This window comes from Oreochromis aureus, linkage group 8, assembly GCF_013358895.1.
Source record: "Oreochromis aureus strain Israel breed Guangdong linkage group 8, ZZ_aureus, whole genome shotgun sequence".
NCBI lineage: Eukaryota > Metazoa > Chordata > Actinopteri > Cichliformes > Cichlidae > Oreochromis > Oreochromis aureus.
In genome coordinates this window covers 390,923-416,574 of record NC_052949.1, presented here as the reverse complement: position 1 = coordinate 416,574, position 25,652 = coordinate 390,923, and the positions used below count along the sequence as shown (strand labels likewise).

The 25,652-nt window shown below is 41.3% G+C and overlaps 2 protein-coding genes across 5 annotated transcripts in view; both read left to right on the top strand.

Moving 5' to 3' along the window:
* The first annotated feature begins 625 nt into the window (after nucleotides 1-625).
* Nucleotides 626-5,061, top strand: LOC120441437. Its single transcript, XM_039616507.1, has 6 exons — nucleotides 626-741; nucleotides 1,825-1,881; nucleotides 2,748-2,985; nucleotides 3,115-3,282; nucleotides 3,510-3,605; nucleotides 4,053-5,061. Exons 3-6 carry the CDS (start codon nucleotides 2,884-2,886, stop codon nucleotides 4,365-4,367), a joined length of 681 nt encoding a protein of 226 aa, XP_039472441.1. The 5' UTR covers nucleotides 626-741; nucleotides 1,825-1,881; nucleotides 2,748-2,883; the 3' UTR covers nucleotides 4,368-5,061.
* Nucleotides 5,062-12,333: 7,272 nt separating this feature from the next.
* LOC116318188 (transcription elongation regulator 1-like protein) overlaps nucleotides 12,334-25,652 on the top strand; it is a 93,198-nt gene continuing 79,879 nt past the window's right edge. Inside the window, exons 1-5 of one of the 4 annotated variants that reach the window (XM_039616490.1) lie at nucleotides 12,334-13,148; nucleotides 14,868-14,953; nucleotides 15,134-15,348; nucleotides 18,015-18,107; nucleotides 18,883-19,033. In XM_039616490.1, the coding sequence (XP_039472424.1) occupies nucleotides 15,148-15,348; nucleotides 18,015-18,107; nucleotides 18,883-19,033 (445 nt within the window). In that variant the 5' untranslated portion in view covers nucleotides 12,334-13,148; nucleotides 14,868-14,953; nucleotides 15,134-15,147. Of the gene's footprint in view, nucleotides 13,149-14,867; nucleotides 14,981-15,073; nucleotides 15,349-18,014; nucleotides 18,108-18,882; nucleotides 19,034-25,652 lie in introns of those variants that run through there. The other 3 variants (XM_039616489.1, XM_039616491.1, XM_039616492.1) reach the window with 3 other exon arrangements.

Sequence of the window (25,652 nt, the reverse complement as noted above, 5' to 3'; positions counted from 1 at the left end):
TGTCTTGAAGTTGTCCAGAGGCCTGGTAATGAACTAATCATGTGCTTACACACACTGTAAACCCGAATGTTCAAAGTAATTAAATAGATTAAGTAGTGTATACTCAAAGTCTTTAAAAAGTTCTGTTAACTTAAATATGTCAAGTTCGTGTAACATGTTCTTCTTTTTGAGTAAATGAAACTAATAATTTTTGATTGAATTGAACTATTTCTATTTTAAGAAAGCATCACTTAAAATCATAACTTAAGCACAACGTAACACAGTTAAGTTAGGACATATAAGAATGGTAAAGTCCTGTTATTTTTGTTGTTTCAAGTAGGTAGGATTTAATAATAAACTTAATTTATGTAGCACATGCTAAAATACAATAAAATCTCAAAGTGTTTCACCAAATAAGTAAAATCAAATTGTCTTAAATGCATTAGTGGAAGAAAAAATGTATTTATTTTAATATTCATTGTCTTATCAATGTATCCTATATATTTTTTTTTTTTATTTTTTCCATAAGTGTTGAGCAGCTGCAGGAATCAATTTTTATTCCGAGTTAATCTCTGATTCACCCTCCGAAGCGGAAGGCGGCGCTAATGAGCATTATACACTGATCGTTTACCGCTATTTTGAAAAAAATACGAAACACAGAAGAAGTAAAGGTATATGGGCGGGAAACAGCACCAAAGAGGCAACACGGACGACTGGAGAAAGTTGGACCTAACGGCAGCAACTAGCATCACTGGACTTACAGTAAGTTTTCAATGTTGATATTAGTTTATTGTTAAAATATGAATATTTAGTTGTATTTTGGGTGCGTGTCGAAAAGGATAGCAGAAATGTCGGGTCCGTGTTTTTTATGTGCTTTGCTGCTCTCCCCGAAGGAAACTTTGCGCTTGCAGAGCTAGCATTAAGTTGTTGTAATGAGGGTTGCAGGCTGTTTAAAAAGTTAGATACTACTTGTTCTAGAGGTGGCGCCCGATCGCCTAGTCTGAAACAAAGTGTTTTAATCTCTCTAAATTTTGAAACCCCCTCTCATGACTCAGAATAGTTGGGTCCAAACAAGCCCGTTGTCCCTGCAGTTACACAGCGGAGATACCTGTCTGCAGTGAGAGTGCTTTCAAGCCGTTTTCTTGTTAGAAACGCTATATTTTAAACTATATGTGCGAATAAGTGGTGCAGGTGTATTAGACGTTTGAGCGACGGTCTCGATAGGTGTTTTTTATATATATCAGTCACTTTAGGCCGTAGAATGATCGGGAAACTCATCCTTCTAATACACCTCCTCTGACGAGCCACGTTGTTCACAAGCCAGAGTTAGAGGGCCAATGAAAGAGCAGGGCGCACGCATCGTCTCCTCTCACTTTGCCTAATTAGTGGAATCACTTGTCAATCAACTTCTGCCAACCAATTGGCACTCTTGGATCACTAAGGTCCTAAAAAACAAACCTGTCAATCAAAACAACCAGACTCGTTCAGAGAGAGAAGCAGTGATGAGGAGCCTGACATTTTTGACATTAACTGTGTATGCACATTAAATAATTTCAAATAACATGTTTGGGGGAACCTCTCATCAGTAACGCTTTAGTTTGTAGAAATGGCGTTGTTGTTGAATTATCCGTACCGTTAAAGTTCAAGTGCTGCTGCTTGTCTTCAGTATTGTAATATTTGCTCGATGGCTTTAGTATCTTGACTAGAGATGCATTCACACTTTGGGGATTAAATGAAAAGATCATTAACAGGGAAAAATTATAAATGGAAGTATTTATAATTTGTCACCGTTTGGATGCTTTTTAATTGTTCATCAGTTTATGCTGTTGGATCTCTCTGTTCCAGCTTCAAGAATTAAGACAGAGTCAAGGAAGAGAACTGGGGATGTGATAAAGATACCAGGTAATTCATTTTGTTTGTGAATTCTGCTACCAATCATCTCTCTCGCTCTCGCTCTCTCTCGAGTTGTCTTAAAAATATGTTAAACTAACTACTAAACCAACTTTACTTATGCTATTTTCCACCTATAGATTCTTATATTTTTTTGTACCAAGGGAGTGGCACTCCAATTTCGTTGTACCCTGTACAATGACAATAAAGGCTATTCTATTCTATATAAAACAAATTGTTTTGAGGAAAACAGGTTGCCATTTTAAAGCAGTGTTAGCTGTAGTCCATGACCATGTCTTTGTGAGCTAATAGTAATTCACTTATTGTTATTATTTATCACTTATTAATATAACTTAACTGTTATATTAAGTTGTAAGTATAAGGAGTTCTGTTTTGTTTCCAACATGATCTGGCAGTGTAAGTTGTGCGCAGCTTCCTTCACCTCCAGAATACAGTTATTTAGACACTACAGGCTGCAGCACAGCCACTATTCCCGAATCAGCCCTCTTCCATGCCTCTACACTGATTGCATTTGTACATTTCAGACACTTAATGCACTGAGTACTCATTTGTCAAGATATCATACAGCACAACTTAGCAGTTGTGCAGAGCAGAGTCAGAGGCCTGTGTTATTTAAATGCCCTTTATGCACATTTCAGCAACCCTTTTCTGAAACAGGCCTTTTCAGTCATCTCAGAAAGCATTTGAAAAATCATGAAACAGTGACATGTCCATATAAGGATTGTAGGTATAGCACAAATGATGGGCAATTATAGGACCAAGATGAGACGGGCTGGATGTCAGGAGGTCACTGTTAATGCTGGAAAAAGAAGTAGAAGTAATCCTGATAATGAACCTTCACATTCCAACATTAACAGACCCAAGCGAGCAGAAGTCAACTTCCTACCAAACTTTCCCCAAGGAAAGGATCCTTCAAGCCTTGACCAGTTGAGGCAAGCAATTGTTGAAGAAGTCAAGAAGGCTGAGAAGAACCTGCCCCTCATTAGAAAGTTGATGGAGACCACATTTCCCCTGCGCAGACAAACCATAGTGATGTCCTGCCCACCAGTGAAGGAGCTCTTGGACCTCTGGCCTGCTCTAAAAATGGAGCCTGAGGTAATATGGATCAGCTCTCTTTAAAATGAAAATTGTAATTCTTACTCATGTGGCAGCTTTTTGCTTTTTGCTGCTTTATAAAGGTGTGCGAGATTCTTCAAATTGAACTGTATTGTCCTTCTGCTGTAGTTGTATGCAGCGTTTCAGCGGATTACAAATCAGAACCTGCCCAATACATTCTACGCTGAACTTGACCGCCATCTTCCTCGACTGATGACCTTATTCAGACAGAAGGCATCAAAAACTGGGAAGACAGCAGATGCCCTGGCTGAAATTCTAAGAATGCACGATGAACAGGTAATAATAGATTGTTACACATTTCATAGGTTGAACCAGTGGAACATTGGACAGGTTCAATGATTTAAATGAGCTTTTTGAATTTTGCTATTAGTCCACTTTGTGTTTGCTATTTGTCTGACTGTATTAAAGATGTGAACAGGTTATTTGTGGACATATGTTCTGATTTGACTGTTGTTGTTGTTGTTCAGTAAACTCACCAGTATTCTGTTTTTATCTGGCAATAGGAAATCCATGATATCCACACCAAGCACACTACCGTTCTCCACGCCCTTCCTGTCTGTCTGCGTGAGGATGTCTCTGGATTTTTCAGAACCTGCACTGTGAGTGTCCTTAAGTATCTAACAGATACTACTGTGTATATAAACAGTGCATCAAAGTACAAACATGTATTTTGATGCACTGTTTGGACTTACCTTTGTTTAGTCTACCCATACGGTTTCCATGTATGGTCTTTTCTGTCTCCTCACTACGAATGAACTGAATTGGTGTTTTGTTGAAAGTGATAAGGTGTTTAGTAAAACATTTTCCTGTGTATTTCCTTTAGCTTAGTTTCAGTCTATCTCACACCACTTGATTCTCTGGTGAATTAGCTGATTTATGTGTGCAGAACATGGATCTTCTGTTTTCACCTCTTACAGTGAGACCCAGGTCTCCCTTGTAAAAGAGGTATTGGATCTCAACGGGAGTTGGTAAAATGAGAAATTATATGTCGTCTGTTGTATTTCTTGGGTTAGATTGTGATTAGTATCTCTTTTTCATTCATTCAGGACGAATCTCATGAGTTGGAGCTTGATGGTGTTGAAGTGGCCCTCTTCACTGTCATCAGTGACCATGACACGACAAGTCCAGTTCACTACCAACCTGTGAAAACCTCTGTCGTCATTGAAATTGATGCCGTGGTCAGTCTCCCCAGATTTGGTGAAGCCTTCCTGGTAATGTTTGGACTGATCTATGCACTTCACCTCAGCTACCCCAAAGCCCTGACCAACACTTTAGAATTTACTCAAAAGATTTTACTTGGTCTAGAAAGGGGTAAACTGTCACCCAGGTTACAGACCCTCAAGAATGACTTGGTTATGTAGGAACTCATCTGAAAGAAGGATGCAGGGTAAAGCATTATAAAAGGCTAGTTCAAAGTTCTCTCCTTTTATCTAAATAATGCCTCAAAACGTTATTGCATTACTCGACAGGTGTTCAGCCAATAGGTCCAAACTATACAACGTGCCTTTGTTTTCATTAACATAATGCACAGCAACACTAATGTTTTGTATGTTTTAATGTTTTTCGTAATACTATTTCTAAAACATTGTGGGCTGCGCAAGATGACCTAAATTTCACTGTTTGATACTGGTTAATGTAAAACAAATAGCATTGTAATTCACTCAAATTGCTGCCCTGTTGCCTTATTCAGATATTAGCCAGAGAGCCAAAGGCACATTTTGATATTATTTATTATTATATGGCATTATTTTTTATTACTCTGACAGTTTTCCTGACTAAACAATTTTTGGTCTACTTATTTTAATTTATAAATGTTTTTGTTAATTATTTTTAATTTATTTAATTAAAAAAAAAATTTATTTAATTTCAACATAATGTGCTAAAAGGGAGCAGGCAAGATGCTGTTCAATGGCAGATGTCTATGACTTTTGCATATTAAGTTACTGATACTCATTTTAATTGAGGCAATCAATTGCCTCAAAAATTTTAAGTTTTGGGTCACATGTTTTTAAGTATCAAGTAGTCAACATATTTGACTAACGTGTACTTAAAATAATGGCAACACAAACTAATAAACATTTGAGTTTTGTTAACATAAAAATGTTGTGGTTGTGTACTTATTTTTTATAAGTTCTGTGAACTTATTCCTTTGAATTTGTAAACTTGAAACTGTAAGTCATATTAACTGCACATATTTGAGTTGACCGTTCTCAAAAGATACAAGTACCATGTAATCCAAACTTTTATGTTCTGGAAAAATTTGACTTTTAAGTTGATCAACTCAAAAAAATTGAGGCAATCGATTGCCTCAATTTTTTTGAGTTCTGGTAACTTATTCGGGTTTACAGTGCAGGGTCAAATTTAAAACCTGCAGGACACCGGCCCTTGAGGCCTGGAGTTGCCCAGCCCTGGGTTAGATTCTGTTTTCTGTCTTAAAGCTTCATTGATTGTGTATTTAAGTTATCTTTATACATGAAAAACAACAATGAATGAGTGGAGGATGTAAACATTCACAGATACCTGAAAAAATATCACATGTGGAGAGTTTTTCCTTTTCTTTTAAAAGGTCAGTCGTAGTGGCTCTTCCTGTTCTCTGGTGGTAATCTGCATGTTAAATGGACTGGTTCTTGTATATCGCTTTTCTACTCTGAGCACTCAAAACGTTTCACGCAAGAACTTTTTTTCTTTCTCTCTAATATTCACACTCCGATGGATGCATCAGAGAACAACGTGGGGTTAGCATCTTGCCCAGGGATATTTGGCATGCAGACTGGAGCAAACAAGTATCAAACCACCAACCTTCCAGTTAGTCGGTGACTTGCTCTACCAGCTACAGCCACCCAATCTGAACTATGAGGCGAGGTCAGCATACCCAGGGCATAGCGCCACTCTCTGAAGTCACTTAGACCAGGGGTGGTTTTAGATCTCACCCTGGGTCAACACACCTGAATCACATGATTAGTTCATTACCAGGCCTCTGGAGAACTCCAAGGCTGTGTCCCAATTCAGGGTCTGCACGCTTGAAGTACGCATTTCAAGTGCGAGTACGTCACCGCCACGCGACGACGGCTGTCCCAATTCAAAGTGTACTCCAAATGCGCCGTCGATTTCCCCAAATATCAAGCGTGGTCCGATTGCACGCTTGCGGGCCCCATATATCCCACAATCCATAGCGCGGTGGGTGGGTGTGGATAATTTTGCCGCAAAATACGGCAGAAGAGAGCGGCAAGAGTGAACTGTCAAAAGTAAGTACTGAATATGATGTCACTTATTTATGTGCGAATGTTTAAGAACATTAAAACATTACTGTTGACCACATGTCGGCAAAGTTATGTGACATTAGTGATGTTTGTACTTTCAGCGGTAACTTGGTTTTAAAGCCTTTACTTTAAGGTCAAATATATATATATATATATATATATATATATATATATATATATATATATATATATATATATATATATATATATATATATATATATATATATATATATATATATCTTACAGAGAATGTGATGATTTTATGGATAATTAAAGTCAGTCATATATCCACAAACACAACAAGCTGAAAGTCAGTGATGCTGCTCGGTTTGCAGTCCTGAATATGACGGCACAAGCAGGATTCACTGCACTGTTAATGTTAGCTATGTTATATTGCTGCCTCTGTTCGGTGGTGTCGAGCCAAACGGACTTTAACGTGTGTTTGAGCGAGCTGACGGTTCACTCGTTAAGCTGAAAGAAAGATGCTTTAATCACAGGAGTCACACATGTGTCCACTGGACCATCTGGGAACTCTTCTTGTTTAGCACTCGTAATAACACAAACACTAAATCCTCCTTCTCTTGTGCTGTTTTGTAGCAGTGTGTACACCTGAGACTGTCACCTGTCTGTCTGTCCTGCACTCTCTCTCTGTTTCTTTCTCTCTGATTGTGGAATAAAAGTATGAACATGTATTTATAAGTTACACTTGTGTTTGAATCCTGCAGCTTATCACACATTTGATTTCCATGTGTGATGACTGCAAAGTGTCCAGAGTGAGGACAGACTGAGGGACCCACTGCTGCACATCATCTGTGAGGCTTTGCACCCCTGATGATCCACCAGGACAAACTCAGCAGTGTGTGAGGAAGAGGAGGAGGAAGAGCCAGCAGCAGCTGACAGATGGAGAGAATAGACAGACTGTTCCCTGTTTGTGAAGGACTGCTAGGAAAGTTTAACATAACTAATTGTCTGTCCTGAATCAGTCTTATTAGGTAATGTTCAAATAATGTGATCATCCCAGTGTTTTCAGTGTGGGAGAAAGTACTCAGGGCCTTCAAGTTACACACTATGAAAGGCAGCAACAAGTTTAATATTCAGAAACCTAAAGTATGTATCAGCAGCAGAATGGAGCTAAAAATAAATGTTTGTTTCAGTTCTATGAAGCTTTGAGTATTTTGGATTAGTAGCACTGCTGTGTTTGTTGCATCATATCTCTGTAATTTTTTTATATGCTTTATATATTCTGAGGTAAGTTGATCTATAGTGTTACATCATATTCTATAAGGATGTTGTGTGTTTGTATAGTTTCTGCCCAGTTTGACCCATTTAGCAGAAGTCAGCAGGTTTAAGGCTCTGATATCTATTCTGTATGACTTAAAGCAGTTATGACATGGTCTGATTTTCTCACCCAATAAAGGAATATTTAATATATCAGTCTGATCTTCATTCTATCAGCAACAGTTATCACAGCTCGTACATTTTCTTTTTACACATATATGTAAGCATTGAGCCAAATTTAGTAATGCCAACATATTGAAAGAACAATGTTTGTCTCTTATATATAATACATCTGTATATACACTGTCAGAGATACTTGTCTTTGAGTGAAGATTTAAGGTGATAGGAAATATAATTAACTGCTACTTGCATCTTTGACCCAGAGTTCAAGCTCATATGTATGTGTATGTGTATATATGTATGTGTGTGTGTGTGTGTGTGTGTGTGTATACATATATATATATATATATATATATGACAATACATATAATATTGTCCATATTATATTAACATTACCACAGTGAGATGACTTTAGTCTCATGAACAACATTAGCTAATTATTATTTACTAACTAATCTTGAAATGACTGTTCAGTACAGAAATGAAGCCCAACTATCATGTTTTACAGTCCTGTGGTCTCAACTAATCAAAGTGATGTCATGACAAAAATGAATGAACAACAAAACATTTTTTCTCCTTCATTTCTGTCACACAAAGCTGTATGAAACATTTCTCGCGGTTAGTATCATGGTTGCTAGGCAACCTGAACAGCACGACGAAGGCTAGACCGTCCCATTTCACAAGCCTCTCACTTCCGCACTTCCCGTGCTTGTAGTGCGCACCGTGCGTAATGCCGTGGTGTGCGTACTTCAAGCGTGCAGACCCTGAATTGGGACACAGCCCAAGACATGTTGAGGAGGTCATTTAGACATTTGAAGCAGCTGTGATGGATCAGGGACACCGGCCCATGAGGCCTGAGTTCCCCCACCCCTGACTAACACCAACATCAAAAATCAGAATCAATATAAAGTCAGCCTTTATGCGGATGATGTGTTACTTTTTCTCCAAAATTCACAAACCAATATCTCTGGGGTGATTGAATTGATAAACTCTTTTGCAAGAATATCAGATTACTCAATTAACTGGTCAAAATCTACAGTCCTTCCGATTAATTGCTCCTTCCATAATTCTTCTTCTACACCACTGCAATCAGGAAATATAAAATATTTAGGTATTAATGTTTGTCCCAAGCTTGCAGATCTAACTAAATTAAACCATATCCCACTTTTAAAGAAAGTAGAAGGTGATCTGGCTAGGTGGAAATGTCTACCCATATCACTCATGGGAAGGGTTGCCGCTATAAAAATGATGGTCTTACCAAAAATAAATTATTTATTCTCAATGATCCCAACTAAACCGCCACAAGATTGGTTCAGATCTCTAGATTCATATATGTCCAAATTCCTTTGGAAAGATAAACCCCCACGTATAAGCTTAAAAACACTACAAAAGACCAAGGATAAAGGAGGATTAGAACTACCTAACTTTCAGCACTACTTCTTAGCCAACAGGCTTCAGTTTATCTCAGGATGGCTAAAACATACCCTCTTAGATGAACCTTGGATAGATGTAGAACAAGCACTTTGCAATAATCTAGAGATTTCAGATCTACCATTTATCAGCTCAAACATCCAACGACATGAATGGTTTAAAAGCATCAGCATCAGCTCTTCTCTGACAGCATGATGGGAGTTTCTAAAATTGACGGAGTCCTCATTAATCCCATGCAAATGTACACCTATCTGGAACAACCCTGACAGATTACAAAACAATAATATGATAAACTTTTCAGATTGGAGTGGTAAAGGAATCAAATACTTAGAACATATATTAGAAGGAACAGACTTTATTCCTTTTGACAGACTAGTTACACAATATGGGATCAACAAGAAAAGATTTTTAGAATATCAACAAATTAAATCCATAATAAAAAAGAAATTTAAACCGGGTCAAGTTGAATTACAAACACCACCAAGTGTGGTACAATTTCTTACTCTTAAAACCCCAAAATTACTTTCCAAAATATACAGAATGCTTTCTAAAACAGATGAATCAATATCACTTCCTACTGCAAAATGGGAAGTGGCTTTATCAGTTAACTTAGACCAAAACTTCTGGTCTCAGATTTGCTTAAAAACCTTTTAAACCTTTTGCAATATCATCCCCCCACACACTCAATGTGCAATATCACTGATCACATTGCACCTCTCAATGCACCTGCTAGTTAGATGGCATGTATGTGTATGTATATAGATGTAAGCGTGTATGTGGAAATATGTGTGTGTATGCATGTACGGATGCAAATATGTATATATACATATGTATGTATGTGCGTGTATGTTTGCAGGTGTATGTATAACTTGTACATATCTTTCTTGTGTAAATGTAAATTTGTCTGTTATTGTGTAAATACTTACGCTATTGTGTACTCCACACACATGGAGAGATGCCAAACTGCCTTTCACTGTTCTTGTAACAGTGACAATAAAAAGCTATTCTATTCTATTCTATTCTATGCTATTCTGTTCTATTCATTTAATTAGAAATCCCAGTCTTCCATTAATTCAATACAAAATACTACATAGAGTGCACTATACAGGTCATCGGATGTTCAAGATGGGCTTTACATCTACCAACAACTGCTCACACTGCCAAACCAATTCACCGGACAATTATATCCACGCTCTTTGGTTCTGTCTACCAGTTCAGAAGTTTTGGCGCGAGATATGTGAAGACTTATCGAAGTGTCTGAAATGTAACATTCTAACTTCCCCTTTAGTGTGTTTGTTGGGCAGCTTAGATTATGTCACTACAGAAAAGAATATAGCCCATATGGTTTTCACTGCCCTATGCATAGCCAAGAAAACAGTCCTCATGAACTGGAAAAATAAAAATAATCTTAATTCTAACCAATATAGAAATTATCTATTAGATTACATTAGTCTTGATACAGCCTCTGCCACCACATCAGATCAATTGCTCAGCTCCATCACCTAGTGGGGGTGGGGGGTCATAGTTTGGTCCCACCATCGCTGTTATGATTGGTGTGGGGGTAGGAACAGGCTTGGGGCGTCGGAGGATTCCCCAGGAGCATCTTCCTTGGAGGGCTCAACCCGGGGTAGACATTGAGGGCTATCAGGAGGGGCTATGCGCTTACCTGCTGCTCTCTGGCAGGTAGCTCCATGCCCTCCTGGGTTTTAAATGCACCTTAGAACACACATACATCAACACTACATATGAGCGGGCGGAGGGAGGTTTTGAGTCTTCTCACACCCCCGTTCTCTGCTGCCTGCTGGAGCAGGGGGGCTGGGAGGAGGAGTTGGCCGTCCGATTGGGGTCTGGAATGTGGGGCCTCCCTGCTGCTGCCGAGTCTAGGCAGTCTGCTTCTCTCCACCCCAGGGAAAAGGGTAACACTACCTGGGTCTGGGTGCAGTTTCCCCCTCCAGGGGCAAGGGTACCTAGACCCGGTTCTTAGAGTACGCTTGGGGAGTGTGATTGTGTGTACAGTGTCTCTCTATGTCTGTCTCCACGTTGGGTGAGTGTTGAGTAATTGCATATGAGAGCATGAGGGTGGGAATGGACGTTTGTATCTGTGTGTGCCTGTATGTCTGTGTCTATATGTCAGGTTGGGTATCAAACGCCACCTCTCTAGGGACATCTCAGGCCCTCCAAGGTATGGAGGTCTATCTCCCCCCACCACTCCCCCTGCCAGTGGCAGACGCCCTCAGACATCGGTGTATTGGTGGTTCTTTGTGTCCATGGATGGGCGCCCAGGTACACACCGGCTCACTCCTTGGTGGCTGCTTGTCGGGGTCTGGAGCCTGGGGCTCACTCGGGCCACTTCGGGGGTGGGGTGCCCTCAGCCTCTCGGCCTGGGGCTCGGTCACTCAGGCACAGCTGGCTGCCGGCGGAGCTCACGGGCACGTCACTGCAACCCCCCCTAGCTTCTGCTCCGCGGCTGCTGAGTGACCCCTCATCTGGGGCTCTCCTCAGCTCTTTCTGGGATAGTGGCGCGGCTGCCCCTCTGTTGGTCTTCCTTGGTCTCTTGTGTTCTGAGGGCCTCTGGATGTCTGGAGCCTGGATCTCCACCATACCTGCTTCATGCCCTGGAGGACGGGGCTGTGGCCCCCCACACCCTCTAGCAGATCATTACATGAAGGAACCTTTTAAATACAAGCGCGCTCATGCTCACAGGTGTACACACGGGTGCTCACACACACAAACTACACCCTTTTTGGCTCCTACCTCAAAGCACACTGTGCGCTGTCGATCTTACGTGCTGCACAATAATGTTTAATATTTAGTATTTACTGTCATATTCCCATAGATCATCATGATGTTGTTTATTATGTTGCTCTTTCTTTTTCTTCTGCTTGTTTTCTCTTTTTTCTTTCTCAACAGGTGATCCAGGTGATTGATATATGTATTTTTTGTTTGCTTATTTTGTTGTTTTTTGTTTTTTGCCCTTTATCCCGTCCCTCTTCCCCGCTGTTTTCTTTCCCTCTTTCTTTCTCCCCTTTCTTTTCCCCAGTCGAGTCTGTCCCGTATTTAGCAACTGAAAATAAAATAAAATAAACAATAAAAGGTGAATCAAATAGACCATTACGGCAAGGCTGGGATGGTCCATTTGGTAAAGTAAATCCGTTGGGCATCTTTCTTCGCCTTTAGACAATAATTCTAATGGTAAAAGAACCAAACGGGACAGGCCAAAAAAAAAAAAAAAAAAAATCAGAATCAAAGGGGCAAGTGTGGCAGCATCTGAACAATCACAGTTTTAGATAACCCCTGGAAGGCGATCCTGACCCTGCTCCTGCCCCGCCCATTTCAGTGAACATGCAGGTTAAACTGTTGGCTAACTTAGGAAGTGCTGGGAAGTAGCCACAGGTGAAAGGCATCAGTACCGGGGGAAGACAGGAAGCAAAACTTAAACAGTCTTTCAAAGTAAAACAGGGCACAAGAGAACGAAACACAGTAGTACTAACGACAAACAGACAATGGAAGCGGAAACAAGGTGAGCAAAACAAACAGGTGGGAGGAGACCGAAGACACGAGCACAGAAACGAGACCCAAGAAAAGATGCGAGTAAAACTGATCAGGAGGACAAAGTGAAACCACAAACTCACAATAACCCCGAATAACTCAAACCTCCTGATTTTTACGGATTATTGATTAATACACGCACACGCGCGTGAAGGGGAGCGGCTCTTTGATCTGAGAGAAGCTCAGCTCAAATCCGTTTGTACCGGACAGAGGGGGGAGGGGGGAGACTCCGTGACGACGCGGAGCTGCACGCGGGCTCCGGTGTTTTTCAACCATCAGGCATCGCAGTGACACGCGCGGTGTGTCCGTCGGGTCTGTCTGCGTCTGTCTGTCGGTATTTTCACGTCATGCCGCGCGCGTGCTTTCACCTTTACCGTATTGGAGGCTGATCTGCGGACCTCCGCGAGCTGCAGCCCGAGGAACGTGACCGGAGAGCAGAGGCTCGGTCCCGCCGGTGCGAGGAGCAGTTTACCGGATAAACGCCGGAGGAGCTCCGCGGGTCGGTAGGTGACTCTTACCGGATTTACCGTGATGTTCCGGTCAGCTGCAGGTCTGCATCATCATCATCATCATCATCATCTTTTTCAGCAGCAGCTGGTCACAGCTGGACTCTGAGACTCCAGCTGTTGAAAGACTTTGACTTCAGACATTTTTCATCACGTTTGTTTTTATTTAAGTCTGACTTTAATAAACAGACACACACAAACTCTGTCATTAATATGTGTGTGTGTGTGTCAGGACACCATGTTCACCGTCACGTTAAATATAAAATAATATTAAGTGATTATTTTTCAGTTGAACGTTACTATTCAGAAAAGATTCGACAGCTACATTCATGCCTGTGTGTTGGCCTAACAGCACCAACTTCACGGTTCCTAATTCTAATATGATATTTATAGTAATTACTGATCAATACCTGAGTCCAAACAATAATCTGTAATCCAAGTGTGAGAAACCTCAGGGTTACTTTAAGAACTTTACAATATACAATGTGAAAAAAACCATCCAAGAGTAAAAATCATTAGTGAAATAATAAATGATAACAGAGCAGAGATGACTGAAATAAAAATGGATTCATTTAATCCAATATGACGGCTTACAGCTCAGTGTGAGTGTCTTTGCTGCTACAGAAAATTTCATTTTCTTTTTATAATAAAATTCATTTGTTAATAACAACGATCATATATTGATTTACAATCATTATAAAATGTGACTGATGATTGATCAATTAAAATTATAATAAAAATGATAGTTTTTATAACTGATCAGTGAAGGAAAATGTTTGAATCTGTAGTTGATCATGTGACCTAAACTCCTGCTGCCAACAGTGTCCGTGGTAAAGAAGATGTAGGAAGACAGAGAGGAACCTGTGAAGAACATCAGTCGGAAACACGTTGTGACCGTTTGTGGTTGGACGGATTCAGTAGAAAGAAACTTTAGCTGATACTGATTGTAGAGGCTAAGCCTACGCTTGAAGCCACTGAGGTGTTTGTTGGCGGGGGTGACGCGATGCCACTGTTATGAATGAAACCTGTTACAGTCCAACAACTCCAGCCGTACTTATCTTGTCCATTTAACATCTTTATTCCACTTCCATCAGTTGCATTTGTTGTTAACAGTTCTCTTCATCCAACACCATTTATCAGAACAGCACAGGGGTCACAAACCGTTTGCTCCTTCCCAACAACAGCACACCTGCCGCTAATTATGTGCGTCTACCTTAAATACGTTCACATAGACACACCATATCGTAAAACACAAAATGTGACCCCTAGTGGCACACATAAGGTAACAACCCCAAAAAATGGCTCCTACACCAATCAATAAATCGATAAAGGTTTATCAGTGTGTCAAAGAACAGGAAATGCTCGTGGTTCTCTTTCCTGCTGAGCTGAAATGGTTTTTATGGTTTATGTTTCCAAACAAACGTTACCACATCAAAATGAAATTACACTCACGACTCTGACAGATGTGATGATGATTTTGAGGTGATCAGTATGATCGGATTGATAATCAGTTGGATCAGTAATGGTTTCCATGAAGAGAGTATACTAAATGTAACAGTAAAAAACAGTAGAATTATACTCTATTATTAAAGTGGAATTCAAACACCAGTCTGAGACTTCAGTTTAACATTTTGTTCTTTAATAACTTTTAAATATTTATTGGTTTGAGTTCAGAGGTGTTGGTAGTGATACGTGATCTGTCTGGACTGATTTTAGATGAAGATGCAGTGTTTCTGTGGAAGTGTCACTTTGAGTCTGCACTGATGAAGCTGATGTCCCGCATTGATGGCTGTTGAAAGCATGTGCTCACATTTTCATTCTGAACTCGGGTTTGACTCGTTTGTTATGTTTTCTTTTTGTGTATTTTTTATTTGCAGATTGCTTTACCTGCATTCACTTGGTTTTGTTTTCATTTCTTTTAGCGTACAGTTTGACCCATGTGATCATACTGCTCAGCCCTAATTGGCCCATTTGCCACTCAGATGGTGATGTCATCATGATGCTGCCAGTCACCAGGTTTAAAGGTCAGCCAGCTGGCATGGTAACCACCACCACACCCTGGCTGTCTGTAAGCACTGACCCTTCCCCCCAGTGGCTGTGGTTGGCCAGCTGGTCAGCTGCAACATATCAGGCCATGCCTCCTTTGGTGTTCTACCCCCCAGCTGTGTGGATACCTGAGCACGCACAACTGATGCAGGTAACGTGACACACCTGAACTGATCACCGGTGCTGTCAGACCTTTGTCAGCTGATTCATTGTGTGTAGGTGGGATTTATTTGAATGCTGCTGTCAAATGTAGCAAAATATTACCAACATGCAGGGAACGCCGCAGCTACTTTGGTGTTAGTTATCGTTTAAAACAGTGACATCTCTGTGAGTTTGATATTATTTTTACTCCCGGCCTTGTTGCATACGTATTTATTGTGGGAGGAGAACAGTCACCTAATACTAGGACACATACAGGTAGTAAAGATATTTTTTACAGTGGTTTTGCAGACATAATAAAACCCAAAGAGATCATCTGAGCCTCGCTTTTAATCTGCAGCCACAGAGTTCTGCAGTATCACTTTATTCTGTCAGTCTCCAGGTATTGTACGTATCACATACTTATTCAATGTCAAAATGCAGACGCAGATTGAACTACAGCAGATCTGAAGTTAGATTGTTGTCTGAATCTTACGATAATGTCTTGCATTGAATTAAATTGGGATTTAACAAAAGATGTCTTAATTGTGCCCACAGGTGACTGTGTGTCAGGTTCTTTCCTTTGACCTTAATAAATGCCTGGAACCTCACACAGGAGCAGAAACCAGAAGCACTTTCTAAAAATTGAAAGTTCTCCCATGTTGAAATTGTATTAACGTGCAGAGGATCTGTCTGTAAATATTGTTTTGTGTCTGTTTGCACATCCTGCTCTTACACACGTTTCAGTTTCCTACCGCAGGCTGCTAATAGAGTAGCTCATTGTTGAACGAATCCTCCAAATCTGTCCCAAGTATCTACACCACAGGTGTCGAACTCCAGGCCTCGAGAGCCGGTGTCCTGCAGGTGTTAGATGTGTCCTTGATCCATCACAGCTGATTTAAATGGATAAATGACCTTCTCAACATGTCTTGAAGTTCTCCAGAGGCCTGGTAATGAACTAATCATGTGATTCAGGTGTGTTGACCCAGGGTGAGATCTAAACCTGCAGGGCACCCGCCCTCGAGGCCTGGAGCTGGACACCCCTGCCCTACACCATCCTCATCGTGGTCTGGTGGAAGATTTTCTTTTAATATCAAACAATGGCTGCCTTTCCCTCTCCTCTGTTTGAAGCTGTTCTCTATAATCATTGTTGGTGTTGCCCGTCCACTCATATTTAGCACTGTTCTTGGTAGATTGGGTGGTTGGTGCTGATGCGCTCACAGATCACTAGAAAATAATCGAATAAATAAACCTGACAGTTTCTTCTCTTGTTTATGGCAGATCGTCATAATCAAATAATAATAATTATCAAAGAAAAGAAAAGTGAGAACTTCCCAGAATTCTCAGGTAGTCCCGCACTTCCTCATACAGCAGAAGTGCAGACCGCACAAAGCCTCAGCAGGAAGTGACAGAAAGCTTTTCACAGCTGGAAACATTTTACTCTGCAGAGTCACGCTGGAGTCTCCTCTGAATTAACGACATTATTGATGAATTAACAGCGCTGAAGACCCCCTGCCCTGCCATGGAAGAGTCAGGTCACACAGAGCAATGCAGAAGGATTTGACTGGTTTAAAACAAGGAAGCCAATCAAAAGCGTTGTCTGGAATTTAGGTTGTTGAATGAATGAGGCGTGTCCAGACGTAGCGACAGCTTCATTGTGTTACATGCAAATCAGTCCAACAGTTTTTCTTATATGTTGACTTTATCTGATGCTATATATTCAGCATACACTATTTTAGTGAAGCAAATATGTCTGAACGTATCCCCTCTCATATCAGCATTTGGATGGAATTTAATTAGCTCAAAGTGATTACATTTCAATTACATTACAACAGTGAATGAGCTGAATCATGAGCAGCGCTGACTGATTACAAGACCTTCCTTTATTTTAATGTCTCATGTTTCATCTTGTCCCTGAGAGTGACTGATTTATATGTGAAGCGAAAGGGTTAAGGACATTATTTCCTCACATCACTTCTTCAGTTTGATCTAAAGTGTCTTTAAGTGAGTTCGGCCTCCTCTGCAGTCTGGAGATAAGATGAAACTTTAATGATCCCTGAGGGCAAAGTGAATAATTGTCTGTTAATTATCGGTGTCGTGTTAATTATCTTGTGCTGCTCTTCTTTAATTCTTTCTGCATAAACTCCAGTGACAGAATTTAACATCTTATCAGCAGACCTTCTGAAGTCCTTTTTCTTTTCAAAGCATGTTTGTGTCGAACAAAGAAAACTGTCTGAAATCCTGCACAGCGGCATTAAATGGTGGCGAGACATGAAGGAGCTGCAGAGAGTTCTGAAGTTCTGTGCCGGGACTGAAAAGCTCGCTGACAGATCTGGACCTCTGTGCTCTGACTCGTCTGTTTTCACACGTGGACGATGGATGAAGGAGTTTTAGTTTTCATAGTGATAATGGATCTCCGAAAGCTCCTTCACCTTGATGAAAAATCCTTTTTCAATAAGAGGATGATGAGTTCAGGTCCTCATTTTATTCTGTCAGCAGCTTCATCTGAAAGTCCTCCAGTTCTTTCTGCACACAGCACAAAGGTCAGGCAGGGCCAGGAGGGCTCTAATTGGACAAATTCTCCGACAGAAGGTTGCACCAGCACCTGTCTACCTGTCTTTGTGTGTGTCTCTGTGTTGGTGGAACAGGAAGTTCATCCTAATTTTTTTGTGGTTTCAGTGGGAGCGTCCAGCAGTTGAAGTTGTTCCTCTCGTCCAGCCGTTTTATCATTCTTCACCTCTTCACCATCATTGTCATCATCGTTTCCCAAAGGTACACACACACACACGCACGCACGCACGCACGTCTGGTGTTGCTATCCTCGTGGGGACATAATGCTTTCCCTAGCCGCTTACCCGAACCATCAAAGATCAAAGCCTAACCCTTCCCCTAAACCTAATGATAGGTCTGTCCTGGCACAGACCCACCGCTGGAACGAGACAATTCTACTACAACAGTAAAAAGCATTGGACACCAAGCAGAGCTCTTTGTTTGATCTTGTGCACGAGGGAGAGAACTGTGACGAGCGCCGTTCCTTCCGCTCGAACCCCAGTCGCTCTCGTCAGCTTCCTCGTAGCACTGCTCTTTATTGAGGTTACATGAATATGCATAAGTTCATTAACATATGACATCTTACATAGGAATACATGTGAACAAAGAATACCGTGTGTGTGTGTGTGGCCCTGTAAACGACTCCCTAAAGCTGGTGCCAGGAGTCCAGCGGTCCACTTAAACAAAGGGCTCTTATACTTAAACAGATACAGAGTAGGTGTCCTCCTATATACACCTAACCATAACCCAATTGTAACCCTGACACTAAAACCACATTTTGAGTGTAAAAAATGCCTTCAACCCCATGGGGACCTGGATTTTGGCCCCCACCAGTATAGGAAGAACCAACATGGCTCATTTCTGAGAGCTGAGTGGCTGTAGCTTGCTGCTCCGAGGTGAATGAGTTTTTACTCACTCTCTCACACAAACACATACACACACACACACACACACACACACACACAAACACTAACAAATGCTAATGTTGCTAATATAGTTGCAGATCACTGATACCTGGTTCTCACCAGAGGAAGTGGGGGTGTTTCCAAGGAGACAGAAGCGCCTCCTATTAACCAATCGGATAATCCCGAGATCACGCGGACACACCTCTACGGCTAACCTGCTGTTTTTCCCTCCTCAGCTCTCAGGTAAGACAACACCTGCTGCAGGTGTTGTGTTCGTGCTGACCATCTTTCACAGTTTCATCTGGTGAGGATGCAAAAACGTGAAAAAGCAGGTGTCATATGACATTTCTGTTCACTTAATCATGTGACCTCTGAGTTCTTTACCTGCGATCAGTACAGTTGGAGTCAGGTATGTTTCCTCCATGAATCCACCTGATTATTCTGATCTGTTTGTTTAAACCAGCCCAGAGAGTTTAAGATTACACCCAGTTCATCCAATCAGATCAGGGATCTTCACGTCGAGGCGGGGCTTCTCATCTGGTTCTGTACATTTAATCTGAAAGGCTCTCTGTAAAGGCCCGGCTCATCTGGAATCGAACCAACAACCACTGGAGGTTGGACGTGTTTCAGGGATGCTGAATTCTCAGCTGCCATGTTGCCATGACAACATGGCTCATTTCTGAGAGCTGAGTGGCTGTAGCTTGCTGCTCCGAGGTGAATGTGTTTTTACTCACTCTCTCACACAAACACACACACACACACACACACACACACACACACACACACACACACACACACTGCTGTCAGTGTAATGGGAAGGTGATTGGTCCATTTGAAATCACCCAGTGAAGCATGATGGGAAATGTGTGCTATTCAGCCCTGAGACCACAGGCATGTGAATTGATGAGCAGAAAATCGTGACTGAAATATGAACGACCGGGGTGGTGGTCTTATTTAAAGGTGGTGTTATTAGATAGCGCGAATGATGGTAGGCCTATGTGAATGTGAATCAGTTCTGTTCTGACTCAGGTGTTGTCTGTGCTTTGGAATCAGCCTCACAGGGTGGGGTGGCTGTAAACAGTGAAATGTTTAAATGTTGGTTAAACATCAGCCTGCTGATCTTCTCCTTACATGAAGGAGGGTCAGAAGCTCATATCAACTTCACGCTGATATTCACAGTGTTACTGCCCCTTGAAGTGGGATCGACTCTTCAGGAGACAAAAGTGAGTGTATACCAGGGGTGGGCAATCTCAGTCCACGAGGGCTGGTGTCCTTGCAGGTTTTAGATGTGTCCTCGAACCAACACAGCTGATTTAAATGGCTAAATTAGCTCCTCAACATGTCCTGAAGTTCTCCAGAGGCCTGGTAACGAACTAATCATTGATTCAGGTGTGTTGACCCAAGGTGAGATCTAAAACCTGCAGGGACACCGGCTCTCGTGGACTGAGATTGCCCACCCCTGGTGTATACACTCTTAAATTTCTCGGGCAGCATGGCCTCGCCCAGGTAGGTTTGCCCCTGAATTGCCTTCTACATTCCTGATTTTGTTAGTCTTCAATCCTCATGTCCTCAGTTGTCTATACTATTGTGGGAGGTAAAGAAAAAATATTATTTTACTTGTACTTTTCACTCCACTGCACTATTTGACAAATTTACTGTCCATTGCCCTAATACATGAGCATGTTACATAGAAAGACCTGGTAAAAATGGTATGTATTGACTAATAAAACAATATAATACAATAAAATGATTTATATAGCATGTTTAAAACCAGGGGGTATACCAGAGTGCTTCACAGTAAGGAATAAACAGTAAATGATTGCACAGAACAGTAAGTCATTAAAACAAGGTAAAATAGAGACACAAACAAAGGCATTAGTAAGTAGGGATAGGGAGAAATCATGATAATTCAGAGAAATGAGTAACGATACAGCAGTTAGTAAGCAGTGAGAATTAGCAAGTTGGAAAAGCCAGGTTGAATAGGTAAGTTTTCAAGCGTGCTTTAAAGGATTGAATGGCGTCAGAGGCACGAATGGTAGCAGGAAGACTATTCCACAGGTTTGGTGCTACAGAGGCAAAAGCACGATCACCCCTAGTCTTCAGACGGTGCCTGGGCTGGGCCAGAAGTAACTGACCGGAAGATCGTAAAGAACGGCTGGGAGTATAGAGACTGAGGAGGTCGGTGAGATAGTCAGGGGCAAGGTTGTTTAGGCATTTAAAAGTAAGCAGCAGAACTTTAAAATCAATACGAAATTTAATAGGCAGCCAATGTAAGTCAGAGAGCACTGGAGTAATGGAGGGAAACTTTCTAGTTCCGGTTAGGAAATGAGCCGCAGCTTTCTGAACGAGCTGTAATCATTGGAGGTGAGCGAGTTGGAGTCCAGAGTAGAGCGAGTTACAATAATCTAATATGAAGGTGACAAAGGCATGGCTACATTTTTCAAGCTCTTTGTACAGTATTAAATGTTTGACCTTGGAAATTTGGCGCAATTGGAAGAAGCCAGATTTAACCACAGAGGAAACCTGTTTATCTAGCTTAAATGAACTATCCAGGCAAACACCTAGATTACTTACAGTATCTGTAAGAAAGCAAGCAAAGGGACCAAATTGGGCAGCTAGCTGATCTCGTGGAGTGTGACTATCCAACACCATAATCTCAGTTTTCTTCTCATTTAAAATGAGAGAATTGGCTGACAGCCACTCTGTAACCTCTTTCAAGCAGTCAGACAAACGATTCAATGAAGCTGGCAGGCATCAGACAATTGGAAATAGATTTGAATGTAGTCAGCATAACAGTGGTAGGAGATCTGATATTTGTCAAAGATAAAGCGGCGGACGAGTAGCAGCCCATCATGACAGAAAAAGTCCTACCTGAGAGGTAGGATTTAAACCAATTAAGGGCAGAATCCTTGATGCCTATAACATGTTCCAGTCTCTCTAAAAGAATTTTATGGTCTACCATATCAAAAGCAGCGGACAGATCCAATAAAATTAAAACAGCAGAGCGACCTGAGTCAGTAATTAAAAGAAGATGATTGAGAACCCTCAGCAGTGCCGTTTCAGTGCTGTGGTGAGGTTTAAAATCAAACTGAACTTTGTCACTAATGTTATTTGCGTTTAAGTAGGCCTGTAGTTGGGAGAGGACAATTCTCTCTAATATTTTAGATAAAAACGTAAATTTAGAGATTGGCCTATAATTTGCAAGGTCAGTATGGTCGAGGCTAGTTTTCTTTAGGACAGGTTGCACCACTGCATGTTTAAATGCAGATGGGACACAGCCTGGGAGTAATGAAAAATTAAACAATGATAAGAAATGAGGCCCAATTACATCGAACCCATCCTTTAAAATCCGGGATTGGAGGAAATCATGAGCCGTGTTCGAACTTCTCAATTGATTAATTATGCTTTAAGAATAGAAAGTGAGATTGGTTCAAATTTGTAGAAGTTGGACGGAGATCCTCCAGGAGGAAGAGGAGTCACCACAGGAAGATGAGGGAGTGAGGTTTTTAGAAGTGAGATTTATTAGCAATTTAAAAATTGCTCACAGAGAGCTGGGGAGGCAAAGTCTAGTTTATCAGGCCAAGGATTGATGGCAGAATTTAAAATTTTAACAGGACCTGGGGGTTATGGGTATTAGTCACGATGATGTCGGACAAAAAAAGCCGCTCTAGAAGTCTTAACAGCATCCTGATATATAGTGCGGCTGCTATATAAAATGTCAAGGGATACCTGAAGCTTATCTTTTTTCCACCTTCTCTCAGATTGACAACAGATACGACGTAAGTCTCGTATAGAGTCATTTAACCAGAGTTGAGGGGAGGATCTAGGATGCTTCATCTTCACAGGGGCCACTAGGTCCAAGGTGGTGGAGCATGTGGATAATATAGCATTCATAACTTCATCAGCCGAGGGGGGAGTACAACACTTGGGATCCATCATATCAGGATCAAGGCGGACAGAGTTTAGAAAGACAACAGTGAAATTAGCCACAATCTCAGAGTTGATTACAAGTACAGGGCGACAGAGATCAGCAGTGTTCATATGTGTTACACCTAAATCGGCATTAAGCGTAACCAGAAAATGATCAGAGATGCTAACATTATCAATGTCCTCAATGCTAATATCCATGCAAAATGAGAAGACCAGATCCAGCATATGGCCTTTTACATGGTGCACTCACCCATTGTGTAAGGTTAAAACCAGAAGAAAACCTCAGCAATCTAACTACCCTCTAAAAACAGCACTTTGCAATGGTAAGAAGGAAAAACTCCCTCTTAACAGGAACAAACCACCAACAAAACCAGGCTCAAAGAGAGGCAGCCATCTGCCACGACCAGTTGGGATGAGGGAAAAAGAAGAGAAAAAAATGGAGATAGGACAATACATGGACTAAGTGAGTGAAAAGACAAAGATGCAGACTTGGAGCTGTGCGATATGACCAAAAATCTCATATCCCGATATAAGACATTTCTTATCCCAATAACAATATATATTGCAAAATAGTGCATTTTCTGTAAATTCTGTGAATCTCAGGCAACTTGAGTTGTGTGAAGTGTTTTCAGCTGGGATGTTGTGTACATGGAGTCGAGTGTTTTGACCGATGCGTGAAACGATACATTTTTAGACATAAGTTGTAATGGCCACCATTTTCTTTGTGAGTATTTATTACACATCGTGCTGCGGGGAAAAGCCTGTTCTAACGTTTGAGTCTCAGGTTTATTTGGAGCACCTGACGGCTCTTTTCCCCCAGCAGCATAGATCTATTGCAGCATAACTCAGGGAGGGTTTAAATCTGCTCTCTCTTTCTAGTCCCTGTCAGGACTCTTGCTGCAGCATTTTGGATTAACTGAAGGCTTTTCAGGGAGTTTTTAGGACATCCTGATAATAATGAATCGCAGTAGTCAGTAGGTTGTACCTAAACAGCTTACAGCAGTTTTAGACAAACATAATATTCTTAACAAATTTCAGTCTGGCTTTTGTAGAACCCATTCTATTGAAACAGGCCTTCTTAGGGTCTCCAGTGATATTTTGATGCAAAATGATGCAGGAAAATGTTCTCTTCAGCTGATGGTGGACCTCACGTCGGCCTTTGAGACCGTTAAACATCACATCCTACTTGAAAGGCTGAAATACTGGGTCGGTGTATCTGGATCTGCCTTAGAGTGGTTCTCTTCATATCTGTATGAATGTTACTTTTTTGTGGCAGTTTCTATATACAGGTCATCTTCCCTGTCCTGGGGTGTGCCACAAGGCTCTGTGCTGGGGCCTTTATTATTTTTAATATATCTACTTCCCCTCCAGCATATTTTGAGCCCCTTTGAGGACAGTCGCTACCACTGCTATGCAGACGATATGCAGTTATACATTTCTTTTAAGCCCCAAGATGTTTCTAAGCTACAGATTTTGAATGAGTGATCTTGTTCAAAAAACAACTAAAACACATCTTTTTAGAATTGCATTTTGTTAACTGTTGTCTGTTTTGTTTTATGCTTTGTTATCCTTGTGAAGCACTTTGTGATCTTTTATCTAGAAAGGTGCTATATAAATAAAGTTTTACTTACTAGTCCAGCCTAGAAGTAATAAATGCATGAACTATTTTTTTCAGCGTCACTCTGAGACAGGATGTTTGTAATTTTCGAGATATTGCACAAATGGAAGAAAGCAGTCCTACATATTTGTTTATTATGTGCATTTAAGGGGGCGGCATGGTGGTTAGCACTGTTGCCTCACAGCTAAAAGGTCCTGAGTTCAATTCCCCCATCAGGCCCGGGGTCTTTCTGTGTGGAATTTTACGTTCTCCCCGTGCGTGGGTTCTCCCAAAGTACTAAGGCTTCCTCCCACAGTCCAAAGACATGCTGTTAGTGGGGTTAGGTTAATTTCTGACTCGAAATTGCCCATAGGTGTGAATGTAAGTGTGAATGGTTGTCTGTGTTGTATGTGTTAGCCCTGCGACAGACTGGCGACCTGTTCATGGTGTACCCCACCTCTCGCCATAAGACAGATGTCCTGAAAAGGATAAGCGGAAGAGAATGGATGGATGGATATGCACTGAAGGACATATCCTGGTCAAAAATGACTCCAAGGTTCCTCACAGCATTACTGGAGGCCAAGGTAATGCCATCCAGAGTAAGAATCTGGTTAGATACCATATTTCTAAGATTTTCAGGGCCGAGTACAATAACCTCAGTTTGATCTGAATTAAGAAGCAGAAATTTAGTGGCCATCCAGGTCTTTATGTCTTTAAGACATTCCTGCTATTTAACTAATTGGTGTGTGTTACCTGGCTTCATGGAAGAGATAGAGCTGCGTGTCATCTGCATAGCAGTGAAAATTTATGCTATGTCTTCTGATGATACTGCCCAGTGGAAGCATGTATAATGTAAACAGAATTGGTCCTAGCACTGAACCCTGTGGAACACCATAATTAACCTTAGTGTGTGAAGAGGACTCTCCATTTACATGTCAGGGCTCGCAAAATCGCTAGCCCGACGTCCCGGGGCTAGCGATTTTGCCAGTCGGGCTACCAGAATCTATCCCTGCCCTGCCCGTCGGGCTATCATAGGAAGGAAAAATATATGACAATGCTTTTGCATTCTTTCGGAAATGTAGCTGGGTAATTATGTCATTGGCGTCGGTGAGCCACTGTCAATATGTGACTAGGCCTGCTCAATTAATCGAATTTTAATCTAAATTACGATCTGGGCTTTCAACGATCATTAAACATGACTGAGCCGATTATTAGCACCTCCCTTGTGCTTTACTCTCGCGCTGCTCCGTGTGGCAAATCGAGCGCACCTCTCTGCGTTTCAAACGCGCCACAACAATTAAGAGGAGCTAACAGAGGGAAGCTCGGAAAGATAAG